Source organism: Osmia lignaria, chromosome 10, assembly GCF_051020975.1.
Source record: "Osmia lignaria lignaria isolate PbOS001 chromosome 10, iyOsmLign1, whole genome shotgun sequence".
NCBI classification, from domain to species: Eukaryota; Metazoa; Arthropoda; class Insecta; order Hymenoptera; family Megachilidae; genus Osmia; species Osmia lignaria.
The window spans coordinates 13,266,238-13,288,322 of NC_135041.1; the positions used below are offsets into that span (position 1 = coordinate 13,266,238).

Below are 22,085 nucleotides of genomic sequence, written 5' to 3' on the forward strand. Positions count from 1 at the left end.
AGGGCGCTTATTCCCGAGGCACAGATTCAAGGCTCCTCGATAGCAATGGTATGTCCAGTCTTGTTGGATCTGTAGTCATTGATACTTGCAAAGAATCGTCTGCGACATAACAAATATGGCGTATCGTGGTGTGAAAGGTTCTGATCCGTTTGTTTCAAAAACATCACGAAATGAGCGATTTGCGCAAATGTCGAAGCAGGAGCAGATTATTCAACAAAAGAAGCTTGAAATACAGGCAAAGATGCAGGAGCAAAAAGCGAAAGAAGCTGTGGAAAACATGAGAAAAACGAACGCGCTATTGCCGAATTCGGCAGGCGATCAAGCGAGTAATTCTACCAAGTGAGTAATTTTCACTTTTGAACGTATATTAAGTTTATTATTGTGCCAACTGCGTTATTACGTATTACACGATTATAGTAACTATTTACTTCCATGATAATTCTTCAATTGTTATTGGTAAGTGACGTGTATTGTTAAGGACAAAGATACAAACGAACGTTGAGTCATTAATATTTGGACTATGCAAATTTCATGTATACTGCTTTCCATTCGATTTTATGTTCAAGAATGTCTCGTTTTTATTAAAAAAAAAACTTTCTACTATAGAAAAGAAGAGGAGAAACCGACAGCATCGCAAACGATCAATTTATTTGCTAACGATGGTAGTTTTTTGGATCAGTTCAAAAAAATTGCAAATAATAGTAAAGGCGGAGGGGAAACAGAATCTATGTTTCCATTGAAATCTGAAGAGAAAAAGGAAGAAGGGAGCAGAGAAAATGCATATGAGAAAGAACAAAAAAGAAACAGCGACAGAATCAGAGATTCCGAGAACAGAAGGGATCGTCGAAGAGGCGACTCTCGCTGGGGAAGAAACTCCGACAAAAGACACAGCTCATCTTCGAGTCCGTCTCCTACCAGACGTTCAACGTCTCAAAGTCCGGAAGCTCGACGTTCCTTCAATCAATCATCTTCCAATGGTCAGCGTATGCAGCAGAGTCAACAGCAATTTCTTCCTCCAAACGGAAATTCATCCAACGTCCCTTCCTTCGCGCCTCAGTCTATGATACATCTTACCGGTGTACCACCGCCTAACATGGGAAATATCATAACGAACGTTCCACCTCCAAATTTATCAAGCTTACCACCTCCGAAAGTTACGGGAAACAGTTATTCTGGAACGAACAACCAGCCTGGAAATCCAAGAATGCAGATACCGTCGTCGCACGCTATACATCAACCTCCGCCTTCTCTTTCCGTACAATCCGTTCCACCCAATACCAATATACCTCCTCCGAATATTCATATGGCTCGAACAGTACCGCCTAATGTACAAAACTTGCCGCCTCCGCCGCCACCACCACCTCCGCTTTCATCGACGCCTTCCTCATCAACGGCATTACTCCCATTATCATCCTCCCCTTCTTCCTCTTCCTCTTTCACTTCTACCTGCGCGTCTACCTGTTCGTCCGCTTCACCGTTAACGTCATCGACGATGCATCTTTCGCCGTTGACGTCGTCCTCGTCACCGCTGACGACCCCGCTGTCGATGTCTTCGCTACCGTCTACACCGTCCGCGACGTTAACGTCGACGGCATCCGGTACGCAACAGCGTATGTTCCCAAACGCGCAACAGCGCGGTGTGCCACCACCTGGACCATTGCAACCGACAAATTTACCACCTCCGAACATCCCTCCCCCAAACTTGTTGTCGACAATGACACAAATGCCACCAAATATGATGCCGATTCCTGGCTCTCAGACGATCACGGTTAACGTACCGAACGCGACCAACGTGCCGAACGTTCCTCCACCGAATGTACCACCCCCTGTGATGATGCCAGCTCCGCCACCAGTTCATAACGTGCCCTCGAACATCAATTCAGTTCCACCGCCGAACTTGAACATCCCTCCGCCGAATGTACCACCGCCACCGCCACCTCCTTCCTTGATTCAAAACACTGCCCCACCGCCATTGATGTCCACCAGTTACCCTCTTCCTAATCAAGTTAGTCAGGTAGCTATGGGACCACCCAATCTTCAAGTGCCACCACCAGTCAGGCCAATGATCGGTCTTCGGCCTTCGGAACAGCTAGGTACGATAAGTCGATTATTTACATATATATACATTTTTACTTCGACGTATCGCCTCGTGCCCGTTTTAATCCCAAGGCCATGTTGCCCGTTGTAAATATAATTGGCAAAGAGTTAAGCACAGGCATGCACGCGATACGTTGAATACAATAGGAGATATATCGTGTATATACGATGGAAAGATGAAATTTTGTAAGATCTACAAGTGAATAGAACAGAAATAAAACAAGTTTTAGCGTTGTTACGCATGTCTGACAAAGGCTTCTAAGTGTGTCCCGTAGAGGCTGAGCAGCTGGCACGCATCGTCGCTGACTGCGGGGATGAAATCGAACAGGAAGCGCGAGAGAAGAATGCCCAAGATCCTAAATTATGGTAACTACTGTCCTCTCAGGTCCTCGTCTCGTGTTTTAACGCGTCGTATCACCCTTCCATCGAGATACCTACAACTTCCGTATCGTTCGTTTTTCCTTTTATTTCAACACGTGTTAACCACATCACCGCTTGAACAGGCTTAATCTTGCAACGCTACTTTTTTTCTCTTCTTAATCTTGTCCGATCGAGTAGCGGACGATACAATTAACGATACGGAAAGTTGCTTCACAACTTATCAGCATTGTATTAATAACATTTCCATTATCCGTAATATTATCCAACTGATCGAGTATACCATAATACTAGTTAACGAAAGTTCTCAGTCAAATATCATTTTGTATAATGAAAAATGAAAGAAAATTTTCACTTATATTTCATCGTTAATCAGCTATTCTTTTTGTAGTTATAACAAATCAACAATTAGTTACACGTTTTACTATCTTTCTTTCTTTTCTAACAAAGGAAGCTAATCTAGGAAAATATGTTACTCGTCAGAGTCTTAAGTATTATTTTAATCAAGGTTTCTGCACCAAAAGCAAAGTGCAGCGTATCTGCAGTACAGGGGGTTAGTGGCAAAGTACCGTGCCGAAAGATCCACGAAGGAGAGTAAGAACAGTGGCGCGGAACCTTATTGCCCGGAAGAAGCTCTCAGTGATAACGACGATAACGATCATGCAAACATCGGCAAGCACAGCTTTACGCAAGGTCGGTCAGAAATCTGAATTATATTAGGAAGAAGAGAACATAGCTTTTATATAATGCACATTTTACCTTTTAGAAACAGAAAAGAAAAGAGAGAGGGAGTCGGAGGATAATTGTACGTATCGATCAAAGGAGGACAACAAGGAAGAACGTAAACGAAAAAGACGCAGTCGTTGGGGTGATCCGGATAACAAAGTGCCTATTACGGAAATAAATACGGTGACTGCCCGTAAGCAACAAAGCGGCAGCCTTTTGCAACCTGGCATTGCGATTCCTGGACAAATTGGCCAACCAGCCGTTATTATTCCATCAGCAAAAATGCAACGTACCGAGGCAAAGAATCCTATGCTGACTAAAATTTCTCGAAACGATCCTGCCTTGATACAGTATGCTCGACAAACATTTGGTACGTTGGATTTAACCGAAGAGCAGTGGAAAAAGGCAGAGGATCATTACAAGGTTCGACACGGGTTTATTCTTCTGTTATTCTGCTGATGTTTCAATTTCAATAGTATTACGTCTTGTTTTTTCCCTACAGATAAATCTTTTGTACCAAAATTTATTGAAGAAACGAGAAGAAGTAAGACGTTTAGAAGCGCAAGGGAAACATAAATACGAGTACGATAGCGACGAAGAAACAGAAGGCGGTACGTGGGAGCACAAGCTTAGGTCAGCCGAGATGGAGGCCACTCAAATGTGGGCCGAAGAACTGACCGCTCAAGCGGAAGGGAAACATCATATCGGTGACTTTTTACCACCGGATGAACTTAAGAAATTTCTGGAACAATATAACGCGGTCAAGCAAGGGAAAGAACCCGATCTTAGCGATTACAAGGAGTACAAACTCAAAGAAGACAACATAGGTTAGCGCGACCCTCGTCAAGCTAGATCGTATGATCATTTCCAATCGTTGCATCAAAGGATCTTTTATTTTTTAGGATTTCAGATGTTGCAGAAGCTCGGTTGGAGCGAAGGGCAAGGATTAGGTAGCGAAGGTAACGGTCGTATCGACCCTATCAATAAGTAAGTGAACCGAATTCGTTTCTGGACACGTTTGGGAATAAAATGGTATATTACAAGAAACTTTTGTTACAGAGCAACAAATAGATTCGATAGCGCTGGTTTAGGTTCCGAAAGACCGGACGGTGTATCCAGAGATGACGATGAATTCGATGCCTATAGAAAAAGAATGATGCTTGCCTACAGATTTAGGCCTAATCCTTTGGTAACGATTACTCTCAGTAATATTACTTGTACCCTTATATTTTCTAAAGACTAAAATTTTATTTTGCAGAATAATCCTCGGAGACCCTATTATTGAGAACTAGAGCGTCGATAGTTTATATTTGTGGCATTATATATACATACATATACATATATATATATATAAATTTTTTATTTAGTTGGAACAAAGAATCACCGTTATTTTGTATATTTCAAAGTCTGTAAAAGCGAGAATAACGATGCCTAAGCAATGTTATCTGCTCGAAAGCGCAATCTATATATAATTCAATAAATAAAGTCCCGAACTTGTTTCTACATCGATGCGTATGTTCATTTTATTCCTTTTGCGGCACGGATCCAAACGGAACGGAACAAAAGTTGCCTTTAACGCGACAGAAACGTGTATTTATTACGTCTGTCACGCGAATGTGAGCACGCTGCTTCTACGCCAACTGAAAAACGTATCGAATGTATCCGTTTCAAGGTGATATTAATTTGTTCGCTATACGTGAATATACTTTGTTTCTAGAATTTTTTTAAATAATTTATACAGGGTTCTTTTCCTTTCCTGTTGATTTTCAGAATAGAATAAAAGCGAACGACTCCATAAACGAATCGATCTTATGTTATCCATTCGTATATTGAAACATTGAACGTTAATAAACAATATGAAAAGTATGCACGCGTGTCTCGTTCCATAGATCACATCTATTTCTACTTTATCCCAGATTCAATTTTTCAGTTTCTGTTTCTTCATCCCCGAGGTCATCTTTGGAATCTTAATGCATACTTCTAACGCCGATGCGCCCTAATAATCATGGAATGTACAACTTCATGGCAACAACGGGTATGCAGCTAAGTACCTATTCATATTTTACATCGAATCGATACTCGATAAATATGAGAGATACGAAAAGTTTTTCTAACTATCCTTCTCCACTCCCATACAGGGAAGAAATAAATTTGGTACCACAATGAGTAATCATAAGTGGAAGAAAAAAAAAAAATTGAATCTTTATATTCAAATTCCTACAGATAATTGATATTTGGAAGAAATTTTTATTTAAAAAAAATTGACATTAATGATTTTCCTATCTCTCAAATTGAAAAGAAAAAAATTGTTCGAAAGAGCGCGCAATTTCAAAGTTGATAGCGCATTCCATATGGTAGCTTTCAGCTATCGGCACACATATGAAAAAATGATGAAATTTCTGTCGAACAAAGTTTACAATTAAAAAGTTGTATTATCTATACACTTACTTGTTCCTCGATGTTTAAAAAATAAAAAAGAAACAAAGTTTCTTCGAATGATCGTTATCGTTCGAAGACCCCTGTTATCTGATGCATTTCTGACGTTTATATAAAAATGAAATACGTATGTTGCTACATAGTTGTCCGTTATTTTCAATAATTGAAACGTCGGTGCGATAAAATTGAATAAATAACCACTGATTTCTTTTTTCCTTCTTCGAAGACTAAAATTGATTAAAATATTTAGTACCCGCTCGTCGCAGCTCACTGATCAAGATTTATGCGGTAGTATAATCAAAGATGTTCGATTCCGGGGGGGGGGGGGGGGGGGGGCCCTATCCTACCTTTCTTTTTAGCCGAATTATTCCCATTCGTTTCTCGTCACCTACGTAACAGATTGAAAAGGAAAAGGAAAAAGAAAGGGAAGAGAAGGGGCGGAAAAAGGAAGGGGAACAAGTGGCAACGCAACGAAACGAAACGAAACGGAACGGAACAGAACGGATTCAAACGGATCGAATCGTTTCAGATCGGATCACAGGTTTACTCGGGGAAAGGACGGAAAGAGACCAGAATGGTCGGTAGATCAGTGGGGAGAGGTATAGGTACTCTTTCAGCGCGGACACGTATGTACGTGAAAGTAACTCTTACAGTTCAGCCGAGATCGTACACTTCTTGGTGCTTTATGGTGTCGGTAGTCTCGTCGTTGACTTGCAACTCAAGATACCAGTGGCCACACAGCTGTGCACCGCTGTGCAAATTTTCACCGAAATTTCGGTAAAACGATCTAAGAGATATCGAGAATAGAATCGCGCAAGCGCGAACAGGCCCGAGTACGAATTTTCTTCATTGAAACATCGTTTAATTCATTTTTCATCTCTACTCAATTAAATTAACAGGATCAATTTAATAATCGTCTGAAGATCTTGGTACTACTGTCAACGATAAGTTCATCGATCGTAATCGAACTCCATTCGGATCCGTATGCACGATCGCGACTTTATTCAAGTTTGAATATTACGCGCGGTTCGCGAGTACGTCCTTGCGATCTCTTCGCTAAAAGCCCTTCGAACTGTACATTACATCACGTACAATATTTCGATTTTCTTGCTCCCATTAAAGTTCAATTCCACCGAAAAGAATCGAAAAGGAAAAAAGTATCCAAGGTGGTCTACCGTTCGAAGGAAAGTCGAAGATGAGATAGTAAAAAGAAGAGAAAAGAAATTGGCCCACAGAGCAAGCAGATATGGGAAAATATAGCCGATTTGGAAAAGTATCACGGTGCAGCATTATTCTTCGACGTTTATCACTCGACTCTGTAAACTCTGATCTTCGCACAACTTTTTGAAGAACGGGATGACATACACGGTGATATAATATAACGTATAATACACGTGTGGAGAATCGATGTCATTCCGAAGAGAAAGTTTGAAAGAAGAAATATTGTGGTGACTATTATCGGCACTTCGATTAATAGACTGTAAACAATCAAATGGATAATTTTAAAGGAAAATCCTTTTGGTTATCCTTCCGATTCTACGTTAAAGCATCAATTCTCGTTGACAGTGATCGTTGTTACCTGTGAACCGCGCCGATTCTTTTACCGATTCTTCAGAGTAAATTCTACTTAATCTGGTGCGTGTATCGTTGACAAGTTATTTTTGTGCGTTTATTCATTTGCCGGGTAATGGTAAATGGATGTTTCGTTTAAAGAGAAACGGGATACTTTTGCGAACAAGCAACCGATTGTTAAGTGATCCTCGTGCCGTGAGTGTCGGTACTTTACTTTTTATAATACTTACTATTATCTCTTTCTCTTGCTCTTCGATATCATCATCATATCGCCATTCATTTTCTTTTTCATCTTCTTTACCTTTTCCTCTTCGTCATCGTAACCACCGGTCCATTGTATTCGTTCGCTTCATCGATCCTCGCATTACCCTTTTCTCTTCGATTATGAGAGAGGCTATAATAATTACCACCTGCCTGTTGGGTGCCGTGTTCGCTGGAAGTCCTAGACTGCCCAGGACCTCTGCCGATGAACGTAACACGCGTAACGTTAGTAACAATGGAGGCAACGTCGCTGGAAACACGATGCCGGCATCCGTTCGCAATTCTCAACGAAACAGGTGAGTTAGAGGTGTTGTTGATATCATTCAACTTTCTTTATTAAAAATAAAGAAAACAAGAGAAGATCGGTCCCAATGCTTGTCGGCGAGACGTTAATCATCGCTGATGATCAAACGATGCCGACTTTCTTCCTATAAAAATAAGGACATCAATGATTGAACGAAGTTGCTTCTTTCTTTATAATGAATCGCGTTTATGTTTTGTACGTTCGTTAATAGATCGATGAGTTTTTAACGGTAAAGAAGTAAAAGCAAATGAAGAAGAAGAAGAAGAAGAAGGAAAAAGAGAAGGTGATCGTTCGAGATTTTGGTTACATAAAATTTCACGCCGCGCTTCGATTGTGAAACAGGTGGTGCACGATTCGTAACCATACGTCGTGGACATCGGCAATTTACTTTTGATATAATTCCCTTCGATCGGTAAATCAATAAGATACTTTAAGTACCTCTAACAATGTTTCATTATCACCTTTCTACCTTCCATTTTTCGTTCTTCTTCAATTTTTGTGTTATGAATGGAGGTCGGAGAAATCATGTAATGTTTTCTGCATGTCTGTAGCATTCGGGTCTCATTTTGTGTATCCATATACCGCGTGAAATATATAAGTGTAAATATAGAAGATACGTGTCATTGATCCTTTGAAGAAGAACACAGACATGTCTCTTTCGTAAGGATCCTCGAAAGAGGTATCTTTAATAAAAAGAAGAGATGTCGTTTCTGTTACGATCGCGTTAATCGTAAGAAATTAAAGTAAGAATTTCCGCTATTGTCTCGAACAGGTTTATATTCTCCTTCTTCTCGCTTTCTCTTTTTATCTTCTCAATTCGCGCATTGATACAGCAGAGCATTGCTGCAAAAAGGAAAAATATATATATATATATATATATATTTTATCGGCACATTGTTTTACATGTATATTGCCATGTGCAGTACCGTCGGTTTGTCGACCTATGTTAGACTTTCGCTTATGTAACATGACAAAACAGCAGGCAAGGTACGATTTTTAATGGTAGCAGGTTTTCCTTGATTGGGAAAAACTTGGTGTTCAATAATAGGAGAAAAATATTTTTTGTCATTCTTTACGTTACTTTGTTACGACACCTACTATGAACTGCTTCGAGAGATCAAGTTGTTCCTTTCTCTTCCTTTTTTTTTTTTTTTCGTTTCCCTTTCTCGAAATTCCCTTATTTGTTTTAAGTAAATTGTTGAAAATTTTAATTATCATTTTAATGAACATTCGAGGGAGTTGAATTGTATATGTACATTCTATTTTATTTATCCCCCTCCCCCGCACACACGCCCATGCACGCACCTGTATTAACGCATAAATTAAAACTCTATCTGAATCATGATCCATAATAATTTCAGCTCGATATATCATAAATATCAGCTTATTTTCAAAACTCTTCATATTCTAGTAAAACTCTATCGTTTTCGTTATCTTCACTTTTATCAGTTATTAAATTTCAGTTGAATAATTTGCCTCTGCTTTCTCTTCCTCCCCTCCGCTATTTCCTTTGGAAACGTGCACGCGACAAGAAAGAAAAAAGATGAAAGGGTTAAAATCAGATCCTTTGATATTATCGTTGCGTAAAAGAAATTTTAGTTTCACTAGAAACTAAATTATGTCCCAGAAAGGGGAATTGTTGAATAAATTCTCCGAGTGTCACTAAAATGTATCGATATCGTTAGAAAAAAACATATAACAGGTGATCGAATGAGAATCGATTATATAGCAAATATGGAAACAACAATGACGATAATGGGATATACTGGTTTTCTTTTGGTTGCGCAACAAATCCAAGATCTAGTTATGACAATATGGTTGCACAAGCTTCGCTAGATTCCTCGGAAGGAACGAACGAACGAACGATCGCGAATCATGATACAACTACACATACCAGGACTCTATATCGAACGTGGCTAATTCGAAATATTTTACTTTCGTTACTTTCAGCAACGTGGCAGAATTTTGTCCTCTCGAACCACGTAAGCCGACGGCAGGCGTTTCCTTAGAGGATCGTGCATTATTTCACCTCGATCTTTGTTAGAAATGTCCGATTCGCGTTTCGTAATACCTTCTTCTTTCTTTTTTCTTCCCTTTTTGCAACCTTACGGAAGTTTTCTATCGCGGAATGTCGCCTGTTCTCTACTGTTAAACGTTCCACTTCCACTTTTCCATCCAGTCGGTTGCTAGTTTTTCTCCTCTCGTTTCGCTAAACTACTTTTACGACGAATAATTTTGATAATCTTTATGTTTGCGCTTTCACCGTACGACTCGGTGGGTACATTAAAAAAAAAAAATTGAAAGCGCAGAAGAATCGGTACACCTTGGAAATCTATCGGCTCTTCCGCGAGTATCGTCAAACAATTTCCTATCCACCTTTCATTCACGCTTTCGAATAATTTCTAATGTCTCTGAATCTCCCTTAAATATCAGTACCGCGCGGGAAAGGACGATTAGACGATTAGACGATTGGACGATGACGATAAGATTCGAAAGGATCGTGGTAAGCACAAGGGTACAACTATTGACCTACCTACGAATACATTGCGTAAAATTACAACTTGCATCGTAACAAGAGAAAGGATACTTCGTTGGAAACTGTTTCAGATCAAGCTTTATTTTATATACCGTTCATCTATTAATTGATATTTATTAATCATCGTATATGGAATTATCTTGTAATAGCATTATAAAATTAACAGTGTTTAAATTGTACCGGCACATCGTTTATTAGCTCGGGGCAAAGTACCGTTCACTGTTCCCCCTTTCGTCAACAATTTCCTTCGAGAAATGTTCTAACAAAATATAGAAACGCTCCGGTATCCAGAGTAACGATCACTGACCCTGTAACAGCGTTTGTAACTGCAGTAATTCGCGTACCAAAGATTTTCAAAAAAAAAAAATTCCACCGTCGTCGCGCTAATAAATTCGTTATAAATTGATTACGCGAACGGCGTTATTCCTAATTAGGTACCAACGATCGATCACGTTTATTATCGATCTTGAAATCGACACCTTTTAGCATTTAACTTATACAGGTATTACATGGATCCTTTTTTTTTTTCGGGAAAAACGGGTATCTCGTCCGAGACGAGAATTTTGTTTCTTAAATAACGAACGCGTCGAGACTTACGGTACGAGTTGCGGCTCATTAAAAAAAGCACACTTTCACTTCTGGTCCACGAAACGAGCAAGTATTTACCTGTATTTTATCGAGCTTAGACGTTGATACGTTCGTTTTATAAGACTTATTTCTATCGTACAAATAAATCGATGAACATCCTATCAATTAGAGGTGGAGATAATTATAGAAAATTTAGGATCTATTTAAAAAGTCAATTCTCTTTCGAGTTTCCAACGTTTCGACGCTACATCTTTCTGAAACTGTGCTTTCAGAGAACAATACCTTTTCAACGTATTCGAGGTGATAGTTTCGACATTGGAATCGAAATTGCAGCGAATCGAAAATCTGGACAAAGCGGTGGAACATTTGATGAGAAGAGTGGAAGCTTTGGATTCACGCGTGAACGATAACATCGATAAAACCGATGCCGTTATCACGAAACTGCGAACACTGGATTTAAAGCTGTTCAATGCTCAATCAAGCTTCTTTCCGGTCGAACCTGCGTACGGGACAAGAACCTCTGACAACAAAAATGGTAGCGCGGCTAAAAGCGGTACGTATAGATACGCGTGAAATCGTAAACGTTTGTAACAGAAAAATCGAAAAGAAAAATAGTTAAAGATATCTGGGGAGTAATTAATACGTCCGTCGTTTCTTCTCGAACGTTTTCTCTCCTCCATTTTATTCCTGTTACATTCTGTTGACGATCGTTTTCTCCTGTTTTGCACACGTTCAACCTACAATCTCGTATTCATCCGATGAAACAGGTTCGACGATCCAAACGATTAATCAGAAACAAGAAGACACAGAAGCGTCGGAAACGCTCGGTGAAAAATTATTGTCGCTCGATCAAAAGGTCTCGGACATTGATAACAAACTGATCGATTTAAAGAATCAACTGGACAATAACTTTTTACAAAACGACGACATAAACGCTGAGGCTAGCGAGAAGAAACCAATTAGCATGAGCGTGATCGAGATCACGAAAGCGATGAGCAACGAAGTGATCAACCATGTTACGATCGAGATTGAGAATCTTCGACAGGCGACCACCAATATCGATAGGAAATTACAATTCCATACGAATCTGGTGTCCGATCGTTTGGGTGCTATACAGAACATGGTGACGGACGTACACGACGCGATACTCGTCGGAGCAACCGCAAACGGTCAACAAATCTTCAATGTTACACCGGCTGTTGAAGTGTCACCGAAGGAAAGTAAAATCGATCGACTGGTGCAACAGATGTATCCAATGATCACGGTGTCCGATAAAATCGATCAAATTTGGAACGTGGTGGTAAGGAAAATTAATGTATACCTATTGTTAATCCTTGAAACTAATTCTTACTAAACCCTCGATACCGATATCTTGATTTTCAAAAAGGTTGGCACCAAAAGTTCCGTGGATAATCTATTACCGAAATCGGACGAATTGCTTTCTCAAACTCAGAGACAGGAAAGAGCGATCAGTGAGATTCAACAGGATTTCAGATTGAAGACGAACAAGATTATTGAGAATCTAGAAGACGTTGAGAACAGGTTGCGTAAACAGGTAGACGATGTACCTGGTACTCTTGGTCAACGTCCGATACCTGCGGAACTGTTGCTCGATCCAACGATCGATCGACTCGTGGAATACGATTCGAGTAGGTCAGTTTCCGTTTTAGAAGATATCAATTATTCTTCGTTACCTCGTAGTTAAGATATCTCGGACGACGATCCTACCTCCTTTCTCTTTGATTCAGATACGTTGGATCGACCGAAGAAATAACGACCGAGACAAGTGCTACACCAGTAACACCAACTACCATCGTGTCATCCTCGGTCTCCATGTCGATGTCGTCCTCCACGTCGTCGAATATTGTCCCGGTTACTGGTTTCAACAATTCTAACATTATCAGCGCTGGTCTCAACAATTCCATCAACTCCACCACTAGTCCTGGGATAGTTGGATCCTCTTCGAACAGTCAACGATCCTCGGCTAAAAATCGTGGAGTTATATTCCCGAGCGTTAAAAATAAACCAAGCCCAGCTAATTCAACCTTCGCCACCGATGCGTTCCTCAGTTTCAAAGATGTTAAGGTGAGACCTAGAAGAAAATTAAAATTTTCACAAGACACGTATCAAAATTAAAAAATCATATCATTTTTATCATTCTTACAGGGTTACTCGTGCGTTGATTTATTGAACGCAGGCATGAGAGACAGTGGTGTCTACTATCTTCAGATACGCGGGACAACTTACTGGTTCCTCAAAGTTTACTGCGAGCAGGATATAGCCGAAGGTGGTTGGACGGTAAGGGAATTAATTTGAAACTTTTCATTTCCACTTACAAACGTCCTCGGTTATTCTTCGTATCGTGAAAGACGTTGCAACAGCTGTTAATGATGTAAATATCAAATCAAGGATCAAAACTATAGCAACTCGTAATTACCATGTCGAGTCGGTACCAAGGTATCAATTAGCGCTTCGCGTTACCTAGAAAGGGTTGTCATCGCATCAAAATAATCCAACGTATGAAGGACTTGATACGACTTTTCCTTTACGTATACGCAGGTTATTCAAAGAAGAGACGATTTCGGTGAACCAAGGGAGAATTTCAATCGCGATTGGGCCGACTACAAGAACGGGTTTGGCGATCCTGCCAGAGAATTTTGGCTCGGCAATGAAAACATATACATGTTAACAAATAACGAAGATTACATGCTTAGAGTGGAACTGGAAGATTTTGAAGGTAACAAAAGGTAAAAGTAAAAGATGCGCGTTATAAACGCGACTGTATTCGATGGGGCAGTGAGTTTGCATTCGTCCGCGTTTCTTTGTACGTACGTATACCATTAACCCTTTCAAATCACCCCGAACATCTTCTAATTAACAGTTCCTAGTAATTCGATATCTTTTAACATTTCAAATACACATCAATCTTTCTCTTCAGGTACGCGCAATACTCTCATTTCAAAATCTATTCGGAAGGAGAATATTACAAATTGGAAATAGATGGATACGATGGAAACGCTGGTGATTCTTTGAACGATCCCTGGTACGGTTCAAACAATAGTCCTTTCTCCACGTACAACAGGTAAAATGATCATTCCTATTTGTTTCTCTGATGTTAATTATATTTGTGTCTTTGATATGCACCTTTCGTTTGGATCACACAGAGATAACGACAGGTCATCCTTGAATTGTGCTTCAATGCTGAAAGGTGGATGGTGGTGGAAATCGTGCGGTCGTGGATTAAATGGTCTTTACTTGAACGATCCCCAGGATTTGACTGCTCGGCAAGGTACGTGGTTTTATTGTCTACCATTATTTTCTATCGTGACAAATGTTATCCATATCAGGTATCGTATGGTTTCGTTGGAGAGGCTGGGATTACACTCTAAAACGCGCTATGATGATGATCAAACCAAAAGGACCCACGGCAGCTCCATAGGATATTAAAATCGTACGAAAGAAGAAGATGGAAAAGAAGAAAATGAGTTAAAAAAGTTTTCACAAGTTGTGCTAAGCGGGAACAACAACCTTGTTATTCTTGCTCTCTACTGAAAGATAAAATTGATCTATTTCCTTTCCTCTATTAAATGTATGCGTGTTAAGTATCTGGCCTCGATGTTGTGATCACGAGATATGGCTATGTCAATGAAATATGTAATTTTATTTATTTTGGTAATTATCGTGACGTCTGGTCTGTTTGTTTCCCAGTTTATTTTATTCGTTGCGTTTCCCATGACTGGTTGGCCTGTGTATATGTATATTTGTGCGATGATTGGAAATTTGTATTTTCATGCGTGCTAGATGTGTATTTTATTTAGCATATTCTGCACCAGCTAAAATATCTGTATTAATTTTTATCTAGTGTTATGCTTTCGTGTTCCTTATGCGAAACTTGCGTGCGTGCTATTCTATTCATAGTTGTATTTGAAAGGAGTTTTAATCATTCCTTTATGTTTGCGTGCATGTTGTGTGTTCCCTTCTGTTCTTATCTCAATCTCTGTTTTAGCTGGTGATTGCTCTTTCCTTCTATGGTTGCTCCTGTCTTTACTTTATTCGTATCTATTCTTTCAAAAATGTTGTTCTTGTCGTGCACGACTCGTATGATCGATTGATGTTTATTCTATGATTATACCAAGTTCAGATTTTTATTGATTGTCTATTGCTCAATTAGACAGCTGGTCATCTTTTTCTTCTTCTTCTTCTTCTTACCATTATTATGTCGTTGCAAGAAGCATTCAATACGTGATACTTCGTATTTCAATTATTTGGACATGAATAATTCATCTGTATTTCAGATCGTTTGCAACTTGCAAGGTGTTTTATTGTAAATATTTGCGATAGTATTATTACATCTCACAGGGATTGCATCTGCCTGAAAAATTACAGAAATGTATCTCCGTGTATGGCAAGCGACATATACTTTGTAATAATATATCCCACTACATAAATTTAAACAAGAAAATCAGATGTGTTACTAATTTTATGATCCTCAAAACTTTTAAACGATACATAATATTACAAATTAAATTATAGCATTTCACAGAGTACTAGATATCACTGCTGTAAGTATAACTATAACATCAAGAATGTTTCTTTGGCATGCAATATTTCTTTGCATAGTTTCATTTAACCAATCTAAATATAAATCTAATCGGGCATATACGCCAGGAAAGTTTGGACGAGCACAACCTTTTCCCCAGGAAACTATTCCTATTTGTGTCCCGTTACATAATAATGGTCCACCACTGTCACCCTGAAATTTCATTGTTCCTGTGTTATAGAAATTATCTACAGAATCTACATGAAAAAATAAGTTGAAAATGTAGAGTGATCTTTTTTCATATAAGCCTTCATTTTTCAATAAATCAATGTTTAAGATTCATCGAAATTTTTATATTTGTAATAAAGGCCGCCATGAAACGGTGGAGCTCCCTCGTGTTAACAAGGAGAACTAAAAGTAAAAATACTTTTTGCGCTCCCTATCGGCGAAATCAAGAAGCTCATTTTTAACACCAAACCGTAGATGGCACCACTTGCTTTGGCGGATTTTTTAAACTTCCATAAGGATCACTATATTTTCAATTTATTTTTTCTCGTACATTCACTATGAATAAATGACGAACTTGACAAGCATCTCGACCACCTTCCAGCCAGCCTGCACATAAATGCTGCTCTGTATTCAGTCCTTCCACAGGACATTTATCCGATGGGATTAGTGAAACATTAACATGGCGAAGGTAGGTACCATATCCTCGCTAAATAAAATTTACGATATTTTAATACTAACTTTATTACTCTAAGTTAAATGACGCTAATGTGTTTTCATCTCAGCGCTAAATTTATAGTTTTGATTATGAGAATTTCCTAAGGGTGTAGATTGTAATATAGAAAAAAATATCGCACTGCTATAGTCGTATCCTATTTCAACCCTCATAATACCATGGAGTAATTTATGACCATCCTGTTACTATCTCCAAAAGTAAACATTCCTTAAATTCTCATTTATTCAACATTTAAAAAATTCTTTTAAATTATTTCAATATTTGTTTTCCAAGAGAGGAAATAAACAAAAGCATTTCTCATGCTTCTTTTAACAAACATGAATGAAACCAGTAGCAACCCCGAGGGGAAAAAAGAATGTAAAGGCTGGGGTGAATGTATTCATTCAACCCCCGTTGTGAAAATAATTCACCGTGTAATTTCACTTTTCCCTCGGAAGGGGTTAATCCCCTTTAACTCGTAAACTCCACGCCTACGATCTATATTTACCCTACATATTTTCTTCAATTTACCCTCTAAATACTAATCCTTATATCTTCAACGTTCCGTGGGATTCTAGCTTTGAAAAGAAGTAGATGAATTATAATTTAAACAAAAGGATTTGAAAATGACAAATAACTAAATATAACATGGTTGAACTACGTACATTAGATCCGGGCATGCTTACTCCCCAGCCGACAACAGTACAGGAGGCGGTGTAGCTTTGAAAAATATTTGCGTCATAAGCAGGTGGAAGGGTGGCGTATTTCACGAATGAGTTAATCAACAGGGCTTTCCGTAGCTAAATACGAGACAAACAAAACTACAGTCAGTCACGAGAGTCTACGTGTTGCTATTCGTATATTCCACTTGAAAAAAAAGAAACAAATACACGTTAGTTAAAATAATGAACATACATATAATATTATCAATATGTTTAAAATAAAAAAAACTCACAGAAATCCATAAATAATAATGAATGGAAACTTGATCGGTTAGATGTGACTGACTGTACGCGATGATCCTTTCATCCCCAATATCTTTCTATTCTTCTCTTCTCTGTGTTTCTTTCATTTTATTTTCCACATAAAGTTTATATATATATACACATAATAGTCACCCTGAACAATCCAATATCGTGATTCATGCCCGTGAATTGAAAGTCTCTGTGCGGGAATATCCCGTCGATCAATTCCAACTGTATCGAACTCCAGGCCGGAAAGTAGACGTAAGTGGCTCCAGCGATCACGTAGAATCGGTGAGGATTCTCTGGTACCCATTTGCCACGGGACGCCGGTCTAAGCAACCGTAAAATCGATCAGTTTCTTAGCCGATCGGACCCTGGAGAATTTTTCTTCGTTCTTCAGTGCCATGTTTATACAATGGATCGATCACGGGCGGCCAGTGATTCCTTGTTTCCAAAACTTGGATAGAAAGCTGATACGTATCATGGAAATGATAAACGCGCCCTCGATGTCGGTGTACACGATTTCACAATGATATTCTGTCACTTACGCAATGATAACACCTTACCAACCGGAAGTCTATTAACTCCTTCAGGATGTAAGGCTGGTGTAAAGGTCCTTTTCTTTGCTCATTATTATTAAAATAGTAGACCCTAATTATTAGTATTAACAAAAGTAGATTGGAGGGTCTAATTCTGTCGCAATAAAAGAGCTAATAGACTTCTATAATTTGTTGACTGAAAAACAATCGATAAACAATCAACAGTTAAGAATTCAATTGAAATAATAATATTTAGAGGATGATGGTTATCCACTTCAGTAGGTAAGGTGTTAATTTTATCTCCTCTTCCTCATCTTTTATTTTTTTTTTTTTTTTTTTTAATCGTTACACAAGTTTAATAACATCTAACGCCACTAACCCTTTCACTGCTGCGATCGCTACTGTTTTCTTATTTCATTGTTTTTAATACTACGTATGCTGACTCGCAATTAAAAATAATTACGGGAACATGAATCATACTTTGTGTCTTTTGTGTTTAGAAAATGTAGGTATCTGTTTTTTTGTTTTGTACATAGAGTGTGACAGTATAACAGCTTCTTTCTACGCTGACACTTTGCTCTAGATTGCACCTTCGGCAATCTAAAGATTTATGGTTCTTATTGGTCGCTCAAGAAAGAAATTTATTTTCAATTTAATTTAATTCCAATCACTGGTCTAGACAGCGTACTGGGAAGGGTTATTCTTCACCCTGAGCGACCAATTAATTCCACACGTGTGTATTCAGCATGTTCAAAGTTCTGAAAAGCAGCATACGTGTGTCTATGATAGCAATGAAAGCGCTACGAGCGAAGACTGCTCTACAACTGTAAAATGGTAGCAGGAGAATACGCGTGAATCAATGAAATCACCTCTTTCATTCACGATCGCGATAGAAAAATAATAACACACGTGTAAATTACTACCCGCTTCGTTACGACCCAGCTAATTAATCCCTATGGTATCGTTGCCTCAAGCACTCGAAATGAAATCGATTTTCTATTTATTTGAACAGATTGATTTCATATTTTGAATGATGAAACGAAAGTTCAATTAATTCTCTAATATTAAAAGCTATCATGAAACTCTATTCATTCAATTCACATTCCTAATTATTTATTGTATTAACTATTATAGAATCTGAAGGCTTACTGTTTCAAGACAAATTTTCGATCAAGTATGAATATTTATAAAAATTTCTAATTTTCTCTAACTACATTCTCTCACACTTTGGTTTCTTATTAGAATTAATAGAACAATGCAAAAATGATTATCTAAGCACTTTGAATCTATCAGTAAATAGGATCTTCTTGAAAGCACCAATGCAAGAGTTTTCATCGATTTGCAACTAGAATATTTTTGAAATCGATGATAGGATTATAAAGTAGGAGGAATCAGTAGTGAAAATGTTTAACTCTTTCGCTATGAATGAAAGACTCTATCATAGCGAAAAATTTAATCAAAACTGATTTGTCGATGATTCTGCTACCATTTTAAGGTGAAGAGCAAAGAGATTTGGTTAAGATAGATTTATATTATTTGCTCAAACATGGAACACATCCGGGTTTAAAGTGATTATTTTATACTGGATTGGAATTAATATTAGAATTTTCAGTAATTTTTCATTTGGAGTAATTATCGAGGTAATTTGAAACTCGAATATGCTTGACTTGCTTGAAGACTTACAAGAGAGAATATCGAATATCCAGCAGTAATTACAGTCTGCATATACAGAGTGTCATGTAACAGGTGGTATAATTGATAAAATTAAAATTTTACATAAAACAATGAACGTTAAGATTTTTTCTTAAAATATTTTTCGTTTAAAACTTAAGTACATTGGCTAATGGAAAATTTTGTACTAAATCACATAATTTATTATAAAACAAATGCAAAATATTTGGAGTAAATTTTTTCTATTGCTATCGTGTGTTTTTATGGATCACAGATACGGATAATATAAATCTACCTTTAAGTATTGCAGTCTTACAGACATTTTAAAACGCACCTGACCATGCAATGAGCGGCTGACAAAACGAATCTCGGCGCTATATAAGTACCTCCGCAGGTATGGCTAATATGTCGCCTTTGGACCGAGACCTACCAGAAATTGACATTAAAAATTCGGTTTCGTCATCCGCGAACCTCTCGTGACACGCGTACGAATCATTCTGAATCATTTCGAGAGATCCATCCGTTCGTTTACTATAAATTATTTCCCTGTTTTCGAAGGAATCAAACAACCTCATCTCGATCTTACTTCAATTCCATTGATAGGATATTGGGCGTTCACCGCTAGTTTCTACGGGCAATAATAAAATAATTCGTAACCGATCTCCGTTAGCCTACGACACGTGCTAGGAAAGATTATAAATTGACATAGTTTCGACACTGATTCCCTCTTTTAGCTTTTTACATCTCTCGAAAGTAATCAGAGGTATTCGAATATCTGCAGGATGTTTAATCAAGATTTTAGACATTACAGAATATATAGCACTCGTTGGGATTAAGAAAAAATTCTCTCAGATGGCGAAATTGAGTCTTTGATGATTGTATTCAATTTGGCGAGTACTGTTTTTTTTTTTTCTCTCTGTAAAATCTTGAATTCTTTTCTTTTAAACAACCTGTACAGATTGAATAGTATATAGGAAACATCACGGGCGCATTTCACCTACGAGAAACGGATACTTCCGTATGTCGGTCACTTCACCGCCGACTATCCTCGCGGCTACCGACTTTGTCGACAGGATTTTCCTGCTTCTCTTCAACTCGTTCGAAAGTATTACGTCAACAGGCTGGATGAACGCTTGAAAAGAGCACAATAACAGGAACAACAACAACATCTTGATCGTTTGCGAGCACCGTGAATTGCCGCCTTTTTCGCGGCTCAACCACCTTTTGTTTCCCGATATGCGGCTCGCTGCCTCTATACAAGGTGAATCGTAAAAGACTACACACGAATCGCTTCGGTTTTTGTAAAAGGGAGGAAGAAATTATTTTTCTACAGAGTCCAGGAAATTCTTCTCTAATAACAATGGCACAAGCTATGCTTTCAGAATTGGACACTATCGTATCCTCCCTAAGCTAGGATTCCATCTCTAAAGTTCAGTTTACATTGGCAGAGTAAGGCTGATAGAAAAAATCCGTTTATTAGGCTCGAAGGCTAGTTTACATAAGTAGAGTAATTTGTTTGCTCTCATTTTTCTTTATTCTAGTACTCTATCATTTATAATAAACGGATCTTTCCCACGAGGTAAAATAGCGTGAACTGGAAAATCAAATAAATTAACTACCGCCCAGTTTTAACTCCCTCAACAATTCCAGCGTGAACACAGTCTATCGGAATATTTCATTTAACGTCACTCGAATATTGTTGTATTTAGGTTGATTCTATTCATCGTGACTCACCCAGTAGAATAAAGAGAGTTGGAACGTGCTCTCGTCAGCGTATCCATTGTGTCGGGGGGGGCTATTATTGGGCACCTCTCGAGAACAACAGAGCACGATCGAGTAGCCGTGAGGATCGGAAAGATTAACTCTTTACGTGTAATTATAACGCTACGATATGTTGCACGATATCTCAAAAGTATCACTTACTAGGGACCACTTATAGGTAAAACACGCTCGCTCTCTTGTCTCTCCTTTCTCTCTCTCTCTCTCTCTCGGTTTCACAGAACGCATTACATCGGAAAAAAAGGGAACGGAAGCGTTTTAGAGTTGTGCACACGTGGGATGCCCTGGAAAGCTCTCGTATACACAATTTTATTGATCGAGGTGGTGAGCTCGGTGCGTAGGCAAGGATATTCTATAATTACACCTTGTTTTCCTACGGACTGATTTGACAAGCTTGATAACGATAACAAAATAACCGCGAACTTTGTAACTTCTTTCACTACCCCTCTGTATCGTTACATATTTTTTTTTTTTTTGTTAAAAATAGCACATGTTGTTATGCGATGAAGCAGGCACTCGAGGGCAAGCTACGTGTGCGTGTATCGTCGATCGAAGAGATATAAGGACGATCGTAAAATTGCTGCAATGAAAAACGATAATAGGGCTTAAGGGTGGATGCCTACTCGGAGGGGCCAAACGAGCTTCTCTCTTTGGGGGATTTTTTTTTTACAGAAACCTGTTAACTTTTTCTAATAAATCCTTTCCAATTTTAATTACTAATACAGCGTTAAAAAAATTGCCAACAATTGTCCCTGTATCTCCTCTACAAACCACCGGTATTTTAAAAAGAAAATTTCCATGAAAATTAAACACTTTCTGTACAGAAAAATGTCTTAAATAGAGGTAATCTGTAATGATAGTGGTATACAGGATGCATCTGTGATATTTCTCTTTTTTAAACACGAGGAACGCGACGAAAAGCAACTATACTGTATTAGCATAAACGAATAACATCGTCGATATAATAACAAG

The 22,085-nt window shown here is 38.4% G+C and overlaps 3 protein-coding genes across 7 annotated transcripts; 2 read left to right on the plus strand and 1 right to left on the minus strand.

The window, feature by feature from the left end:
- The first annotated feature begins 52 nt into the window (after positions 1-52).
- LOC117611774 (uncharacterized) lies at positions 53-4,704 on the plus strand. 2 transcript variants are annotated; one of them, XM_034340042.2, is made up of 9 exons: positions 53-339; positions 607-2,093; positions 2,361-2,463; positions 2,984-3,168; positions 3,242-3,624; positions 3,704-4,028; positions 4,104-4,188; positions 4,261-4,390; positions 4,460-4,704. In XM_034340042.2, exons 1-9 carry the CDS (start codon positions 116-118, stop codon positions 4,484-4,486), a joined length of 2,949 nt encoding a protein of 982 aa, XP_034195933.2. In that variant the 5' UTR covers positions 53-115; the 3' UTR covers positions 4,487-4,704. The 2 variants fall into 2 exon arrangements, with proteins under 2 accessions (XP_034195933.2, XP_034195934.2); XM_034340043.2 differs by having other exon boundaries at positions 2,373-2,463.
- A 1,341-nt stretch (positions 4,705-6,045) lies between these two features.
- LOC117611775 (uncharacterized) lies at positions 6,046-14,384 on the plus strand. 3 transcript variants are annotated; one of them, XM_034340044.2, is made up of 10 exons: positions 6,046-7,766; positions 11,171-11,451; positions 11,666-12,198; positions 12,286-12,551; positions 12,647-12,983; positions 13,065-13,196; positions 13,458-13,645; positions 13,837-13,980; positions 14,063-14,187; positions 14,246-14,384. In XM_034340044.2, exons 1-10 carry the CDS (start codon positions 7,336-7,338, stop codon positions 14,335-14,337), a joined length of 2,529 nt encoding a protein of 842 aa, XP_034195935.2. In that variant the 5' UTR covers positions 6,046-7,335; the 3' UTR covers positions 14,338-14,384. The 3 variants fall into 3 exon arrangements, with proteins under 3 accessions (XP_034195935.2, XP_076546540.1, XP_034195936.2); XM_076690425.1 differs by having other exon boundaries at positions 14,063-14,345; XM_034340045.2 differs by lacking the exons at positions 14,063-14,187; positions 14,246-14,384 and having other exon boundaries at positions 13,458-13,635; positions 13,837-13,959.
- A 947-nt stretch (positions 14,385-15,331) lies between these two features.
- LOC117611777 (trypsin 3A1) lies at positions 15,332-21,424 on the minus strand. 2 transcript variants are annotated; one of them, XM_034340047.2, is made up of 6 exons: positions 20,336-21,424; positions 19,669-19,760; positions 17,278-17,455; positions 16,825-16,959; positions 16,022-16,153; positions 15,332-15,651 (listed from the first exon to the last, which is right to left on the minus strand). In XM_034340047.2, the coding sequence occupies exons 1-6, from the start codon at positions 20,501-20,503 to the stop codon at positions 15,436-15,438; spliced, it is 921 nt and encodes a 306-aa protein (XP_034195938.2). In that variant the 5' UTR covers positions 20,504-21,424; the 3' UTR covers positions 15,332-15,435. The 2 variants fall into 2 exon arrangements, with proteins under 2 accessions (XP_034195938.2, XP_034195939.2); XM_034340048.2 differs by having other exon boundaries at positions 20,332-20,474.
- Positions 21,425-22,085: the final 661 nt, after the last annotated feature.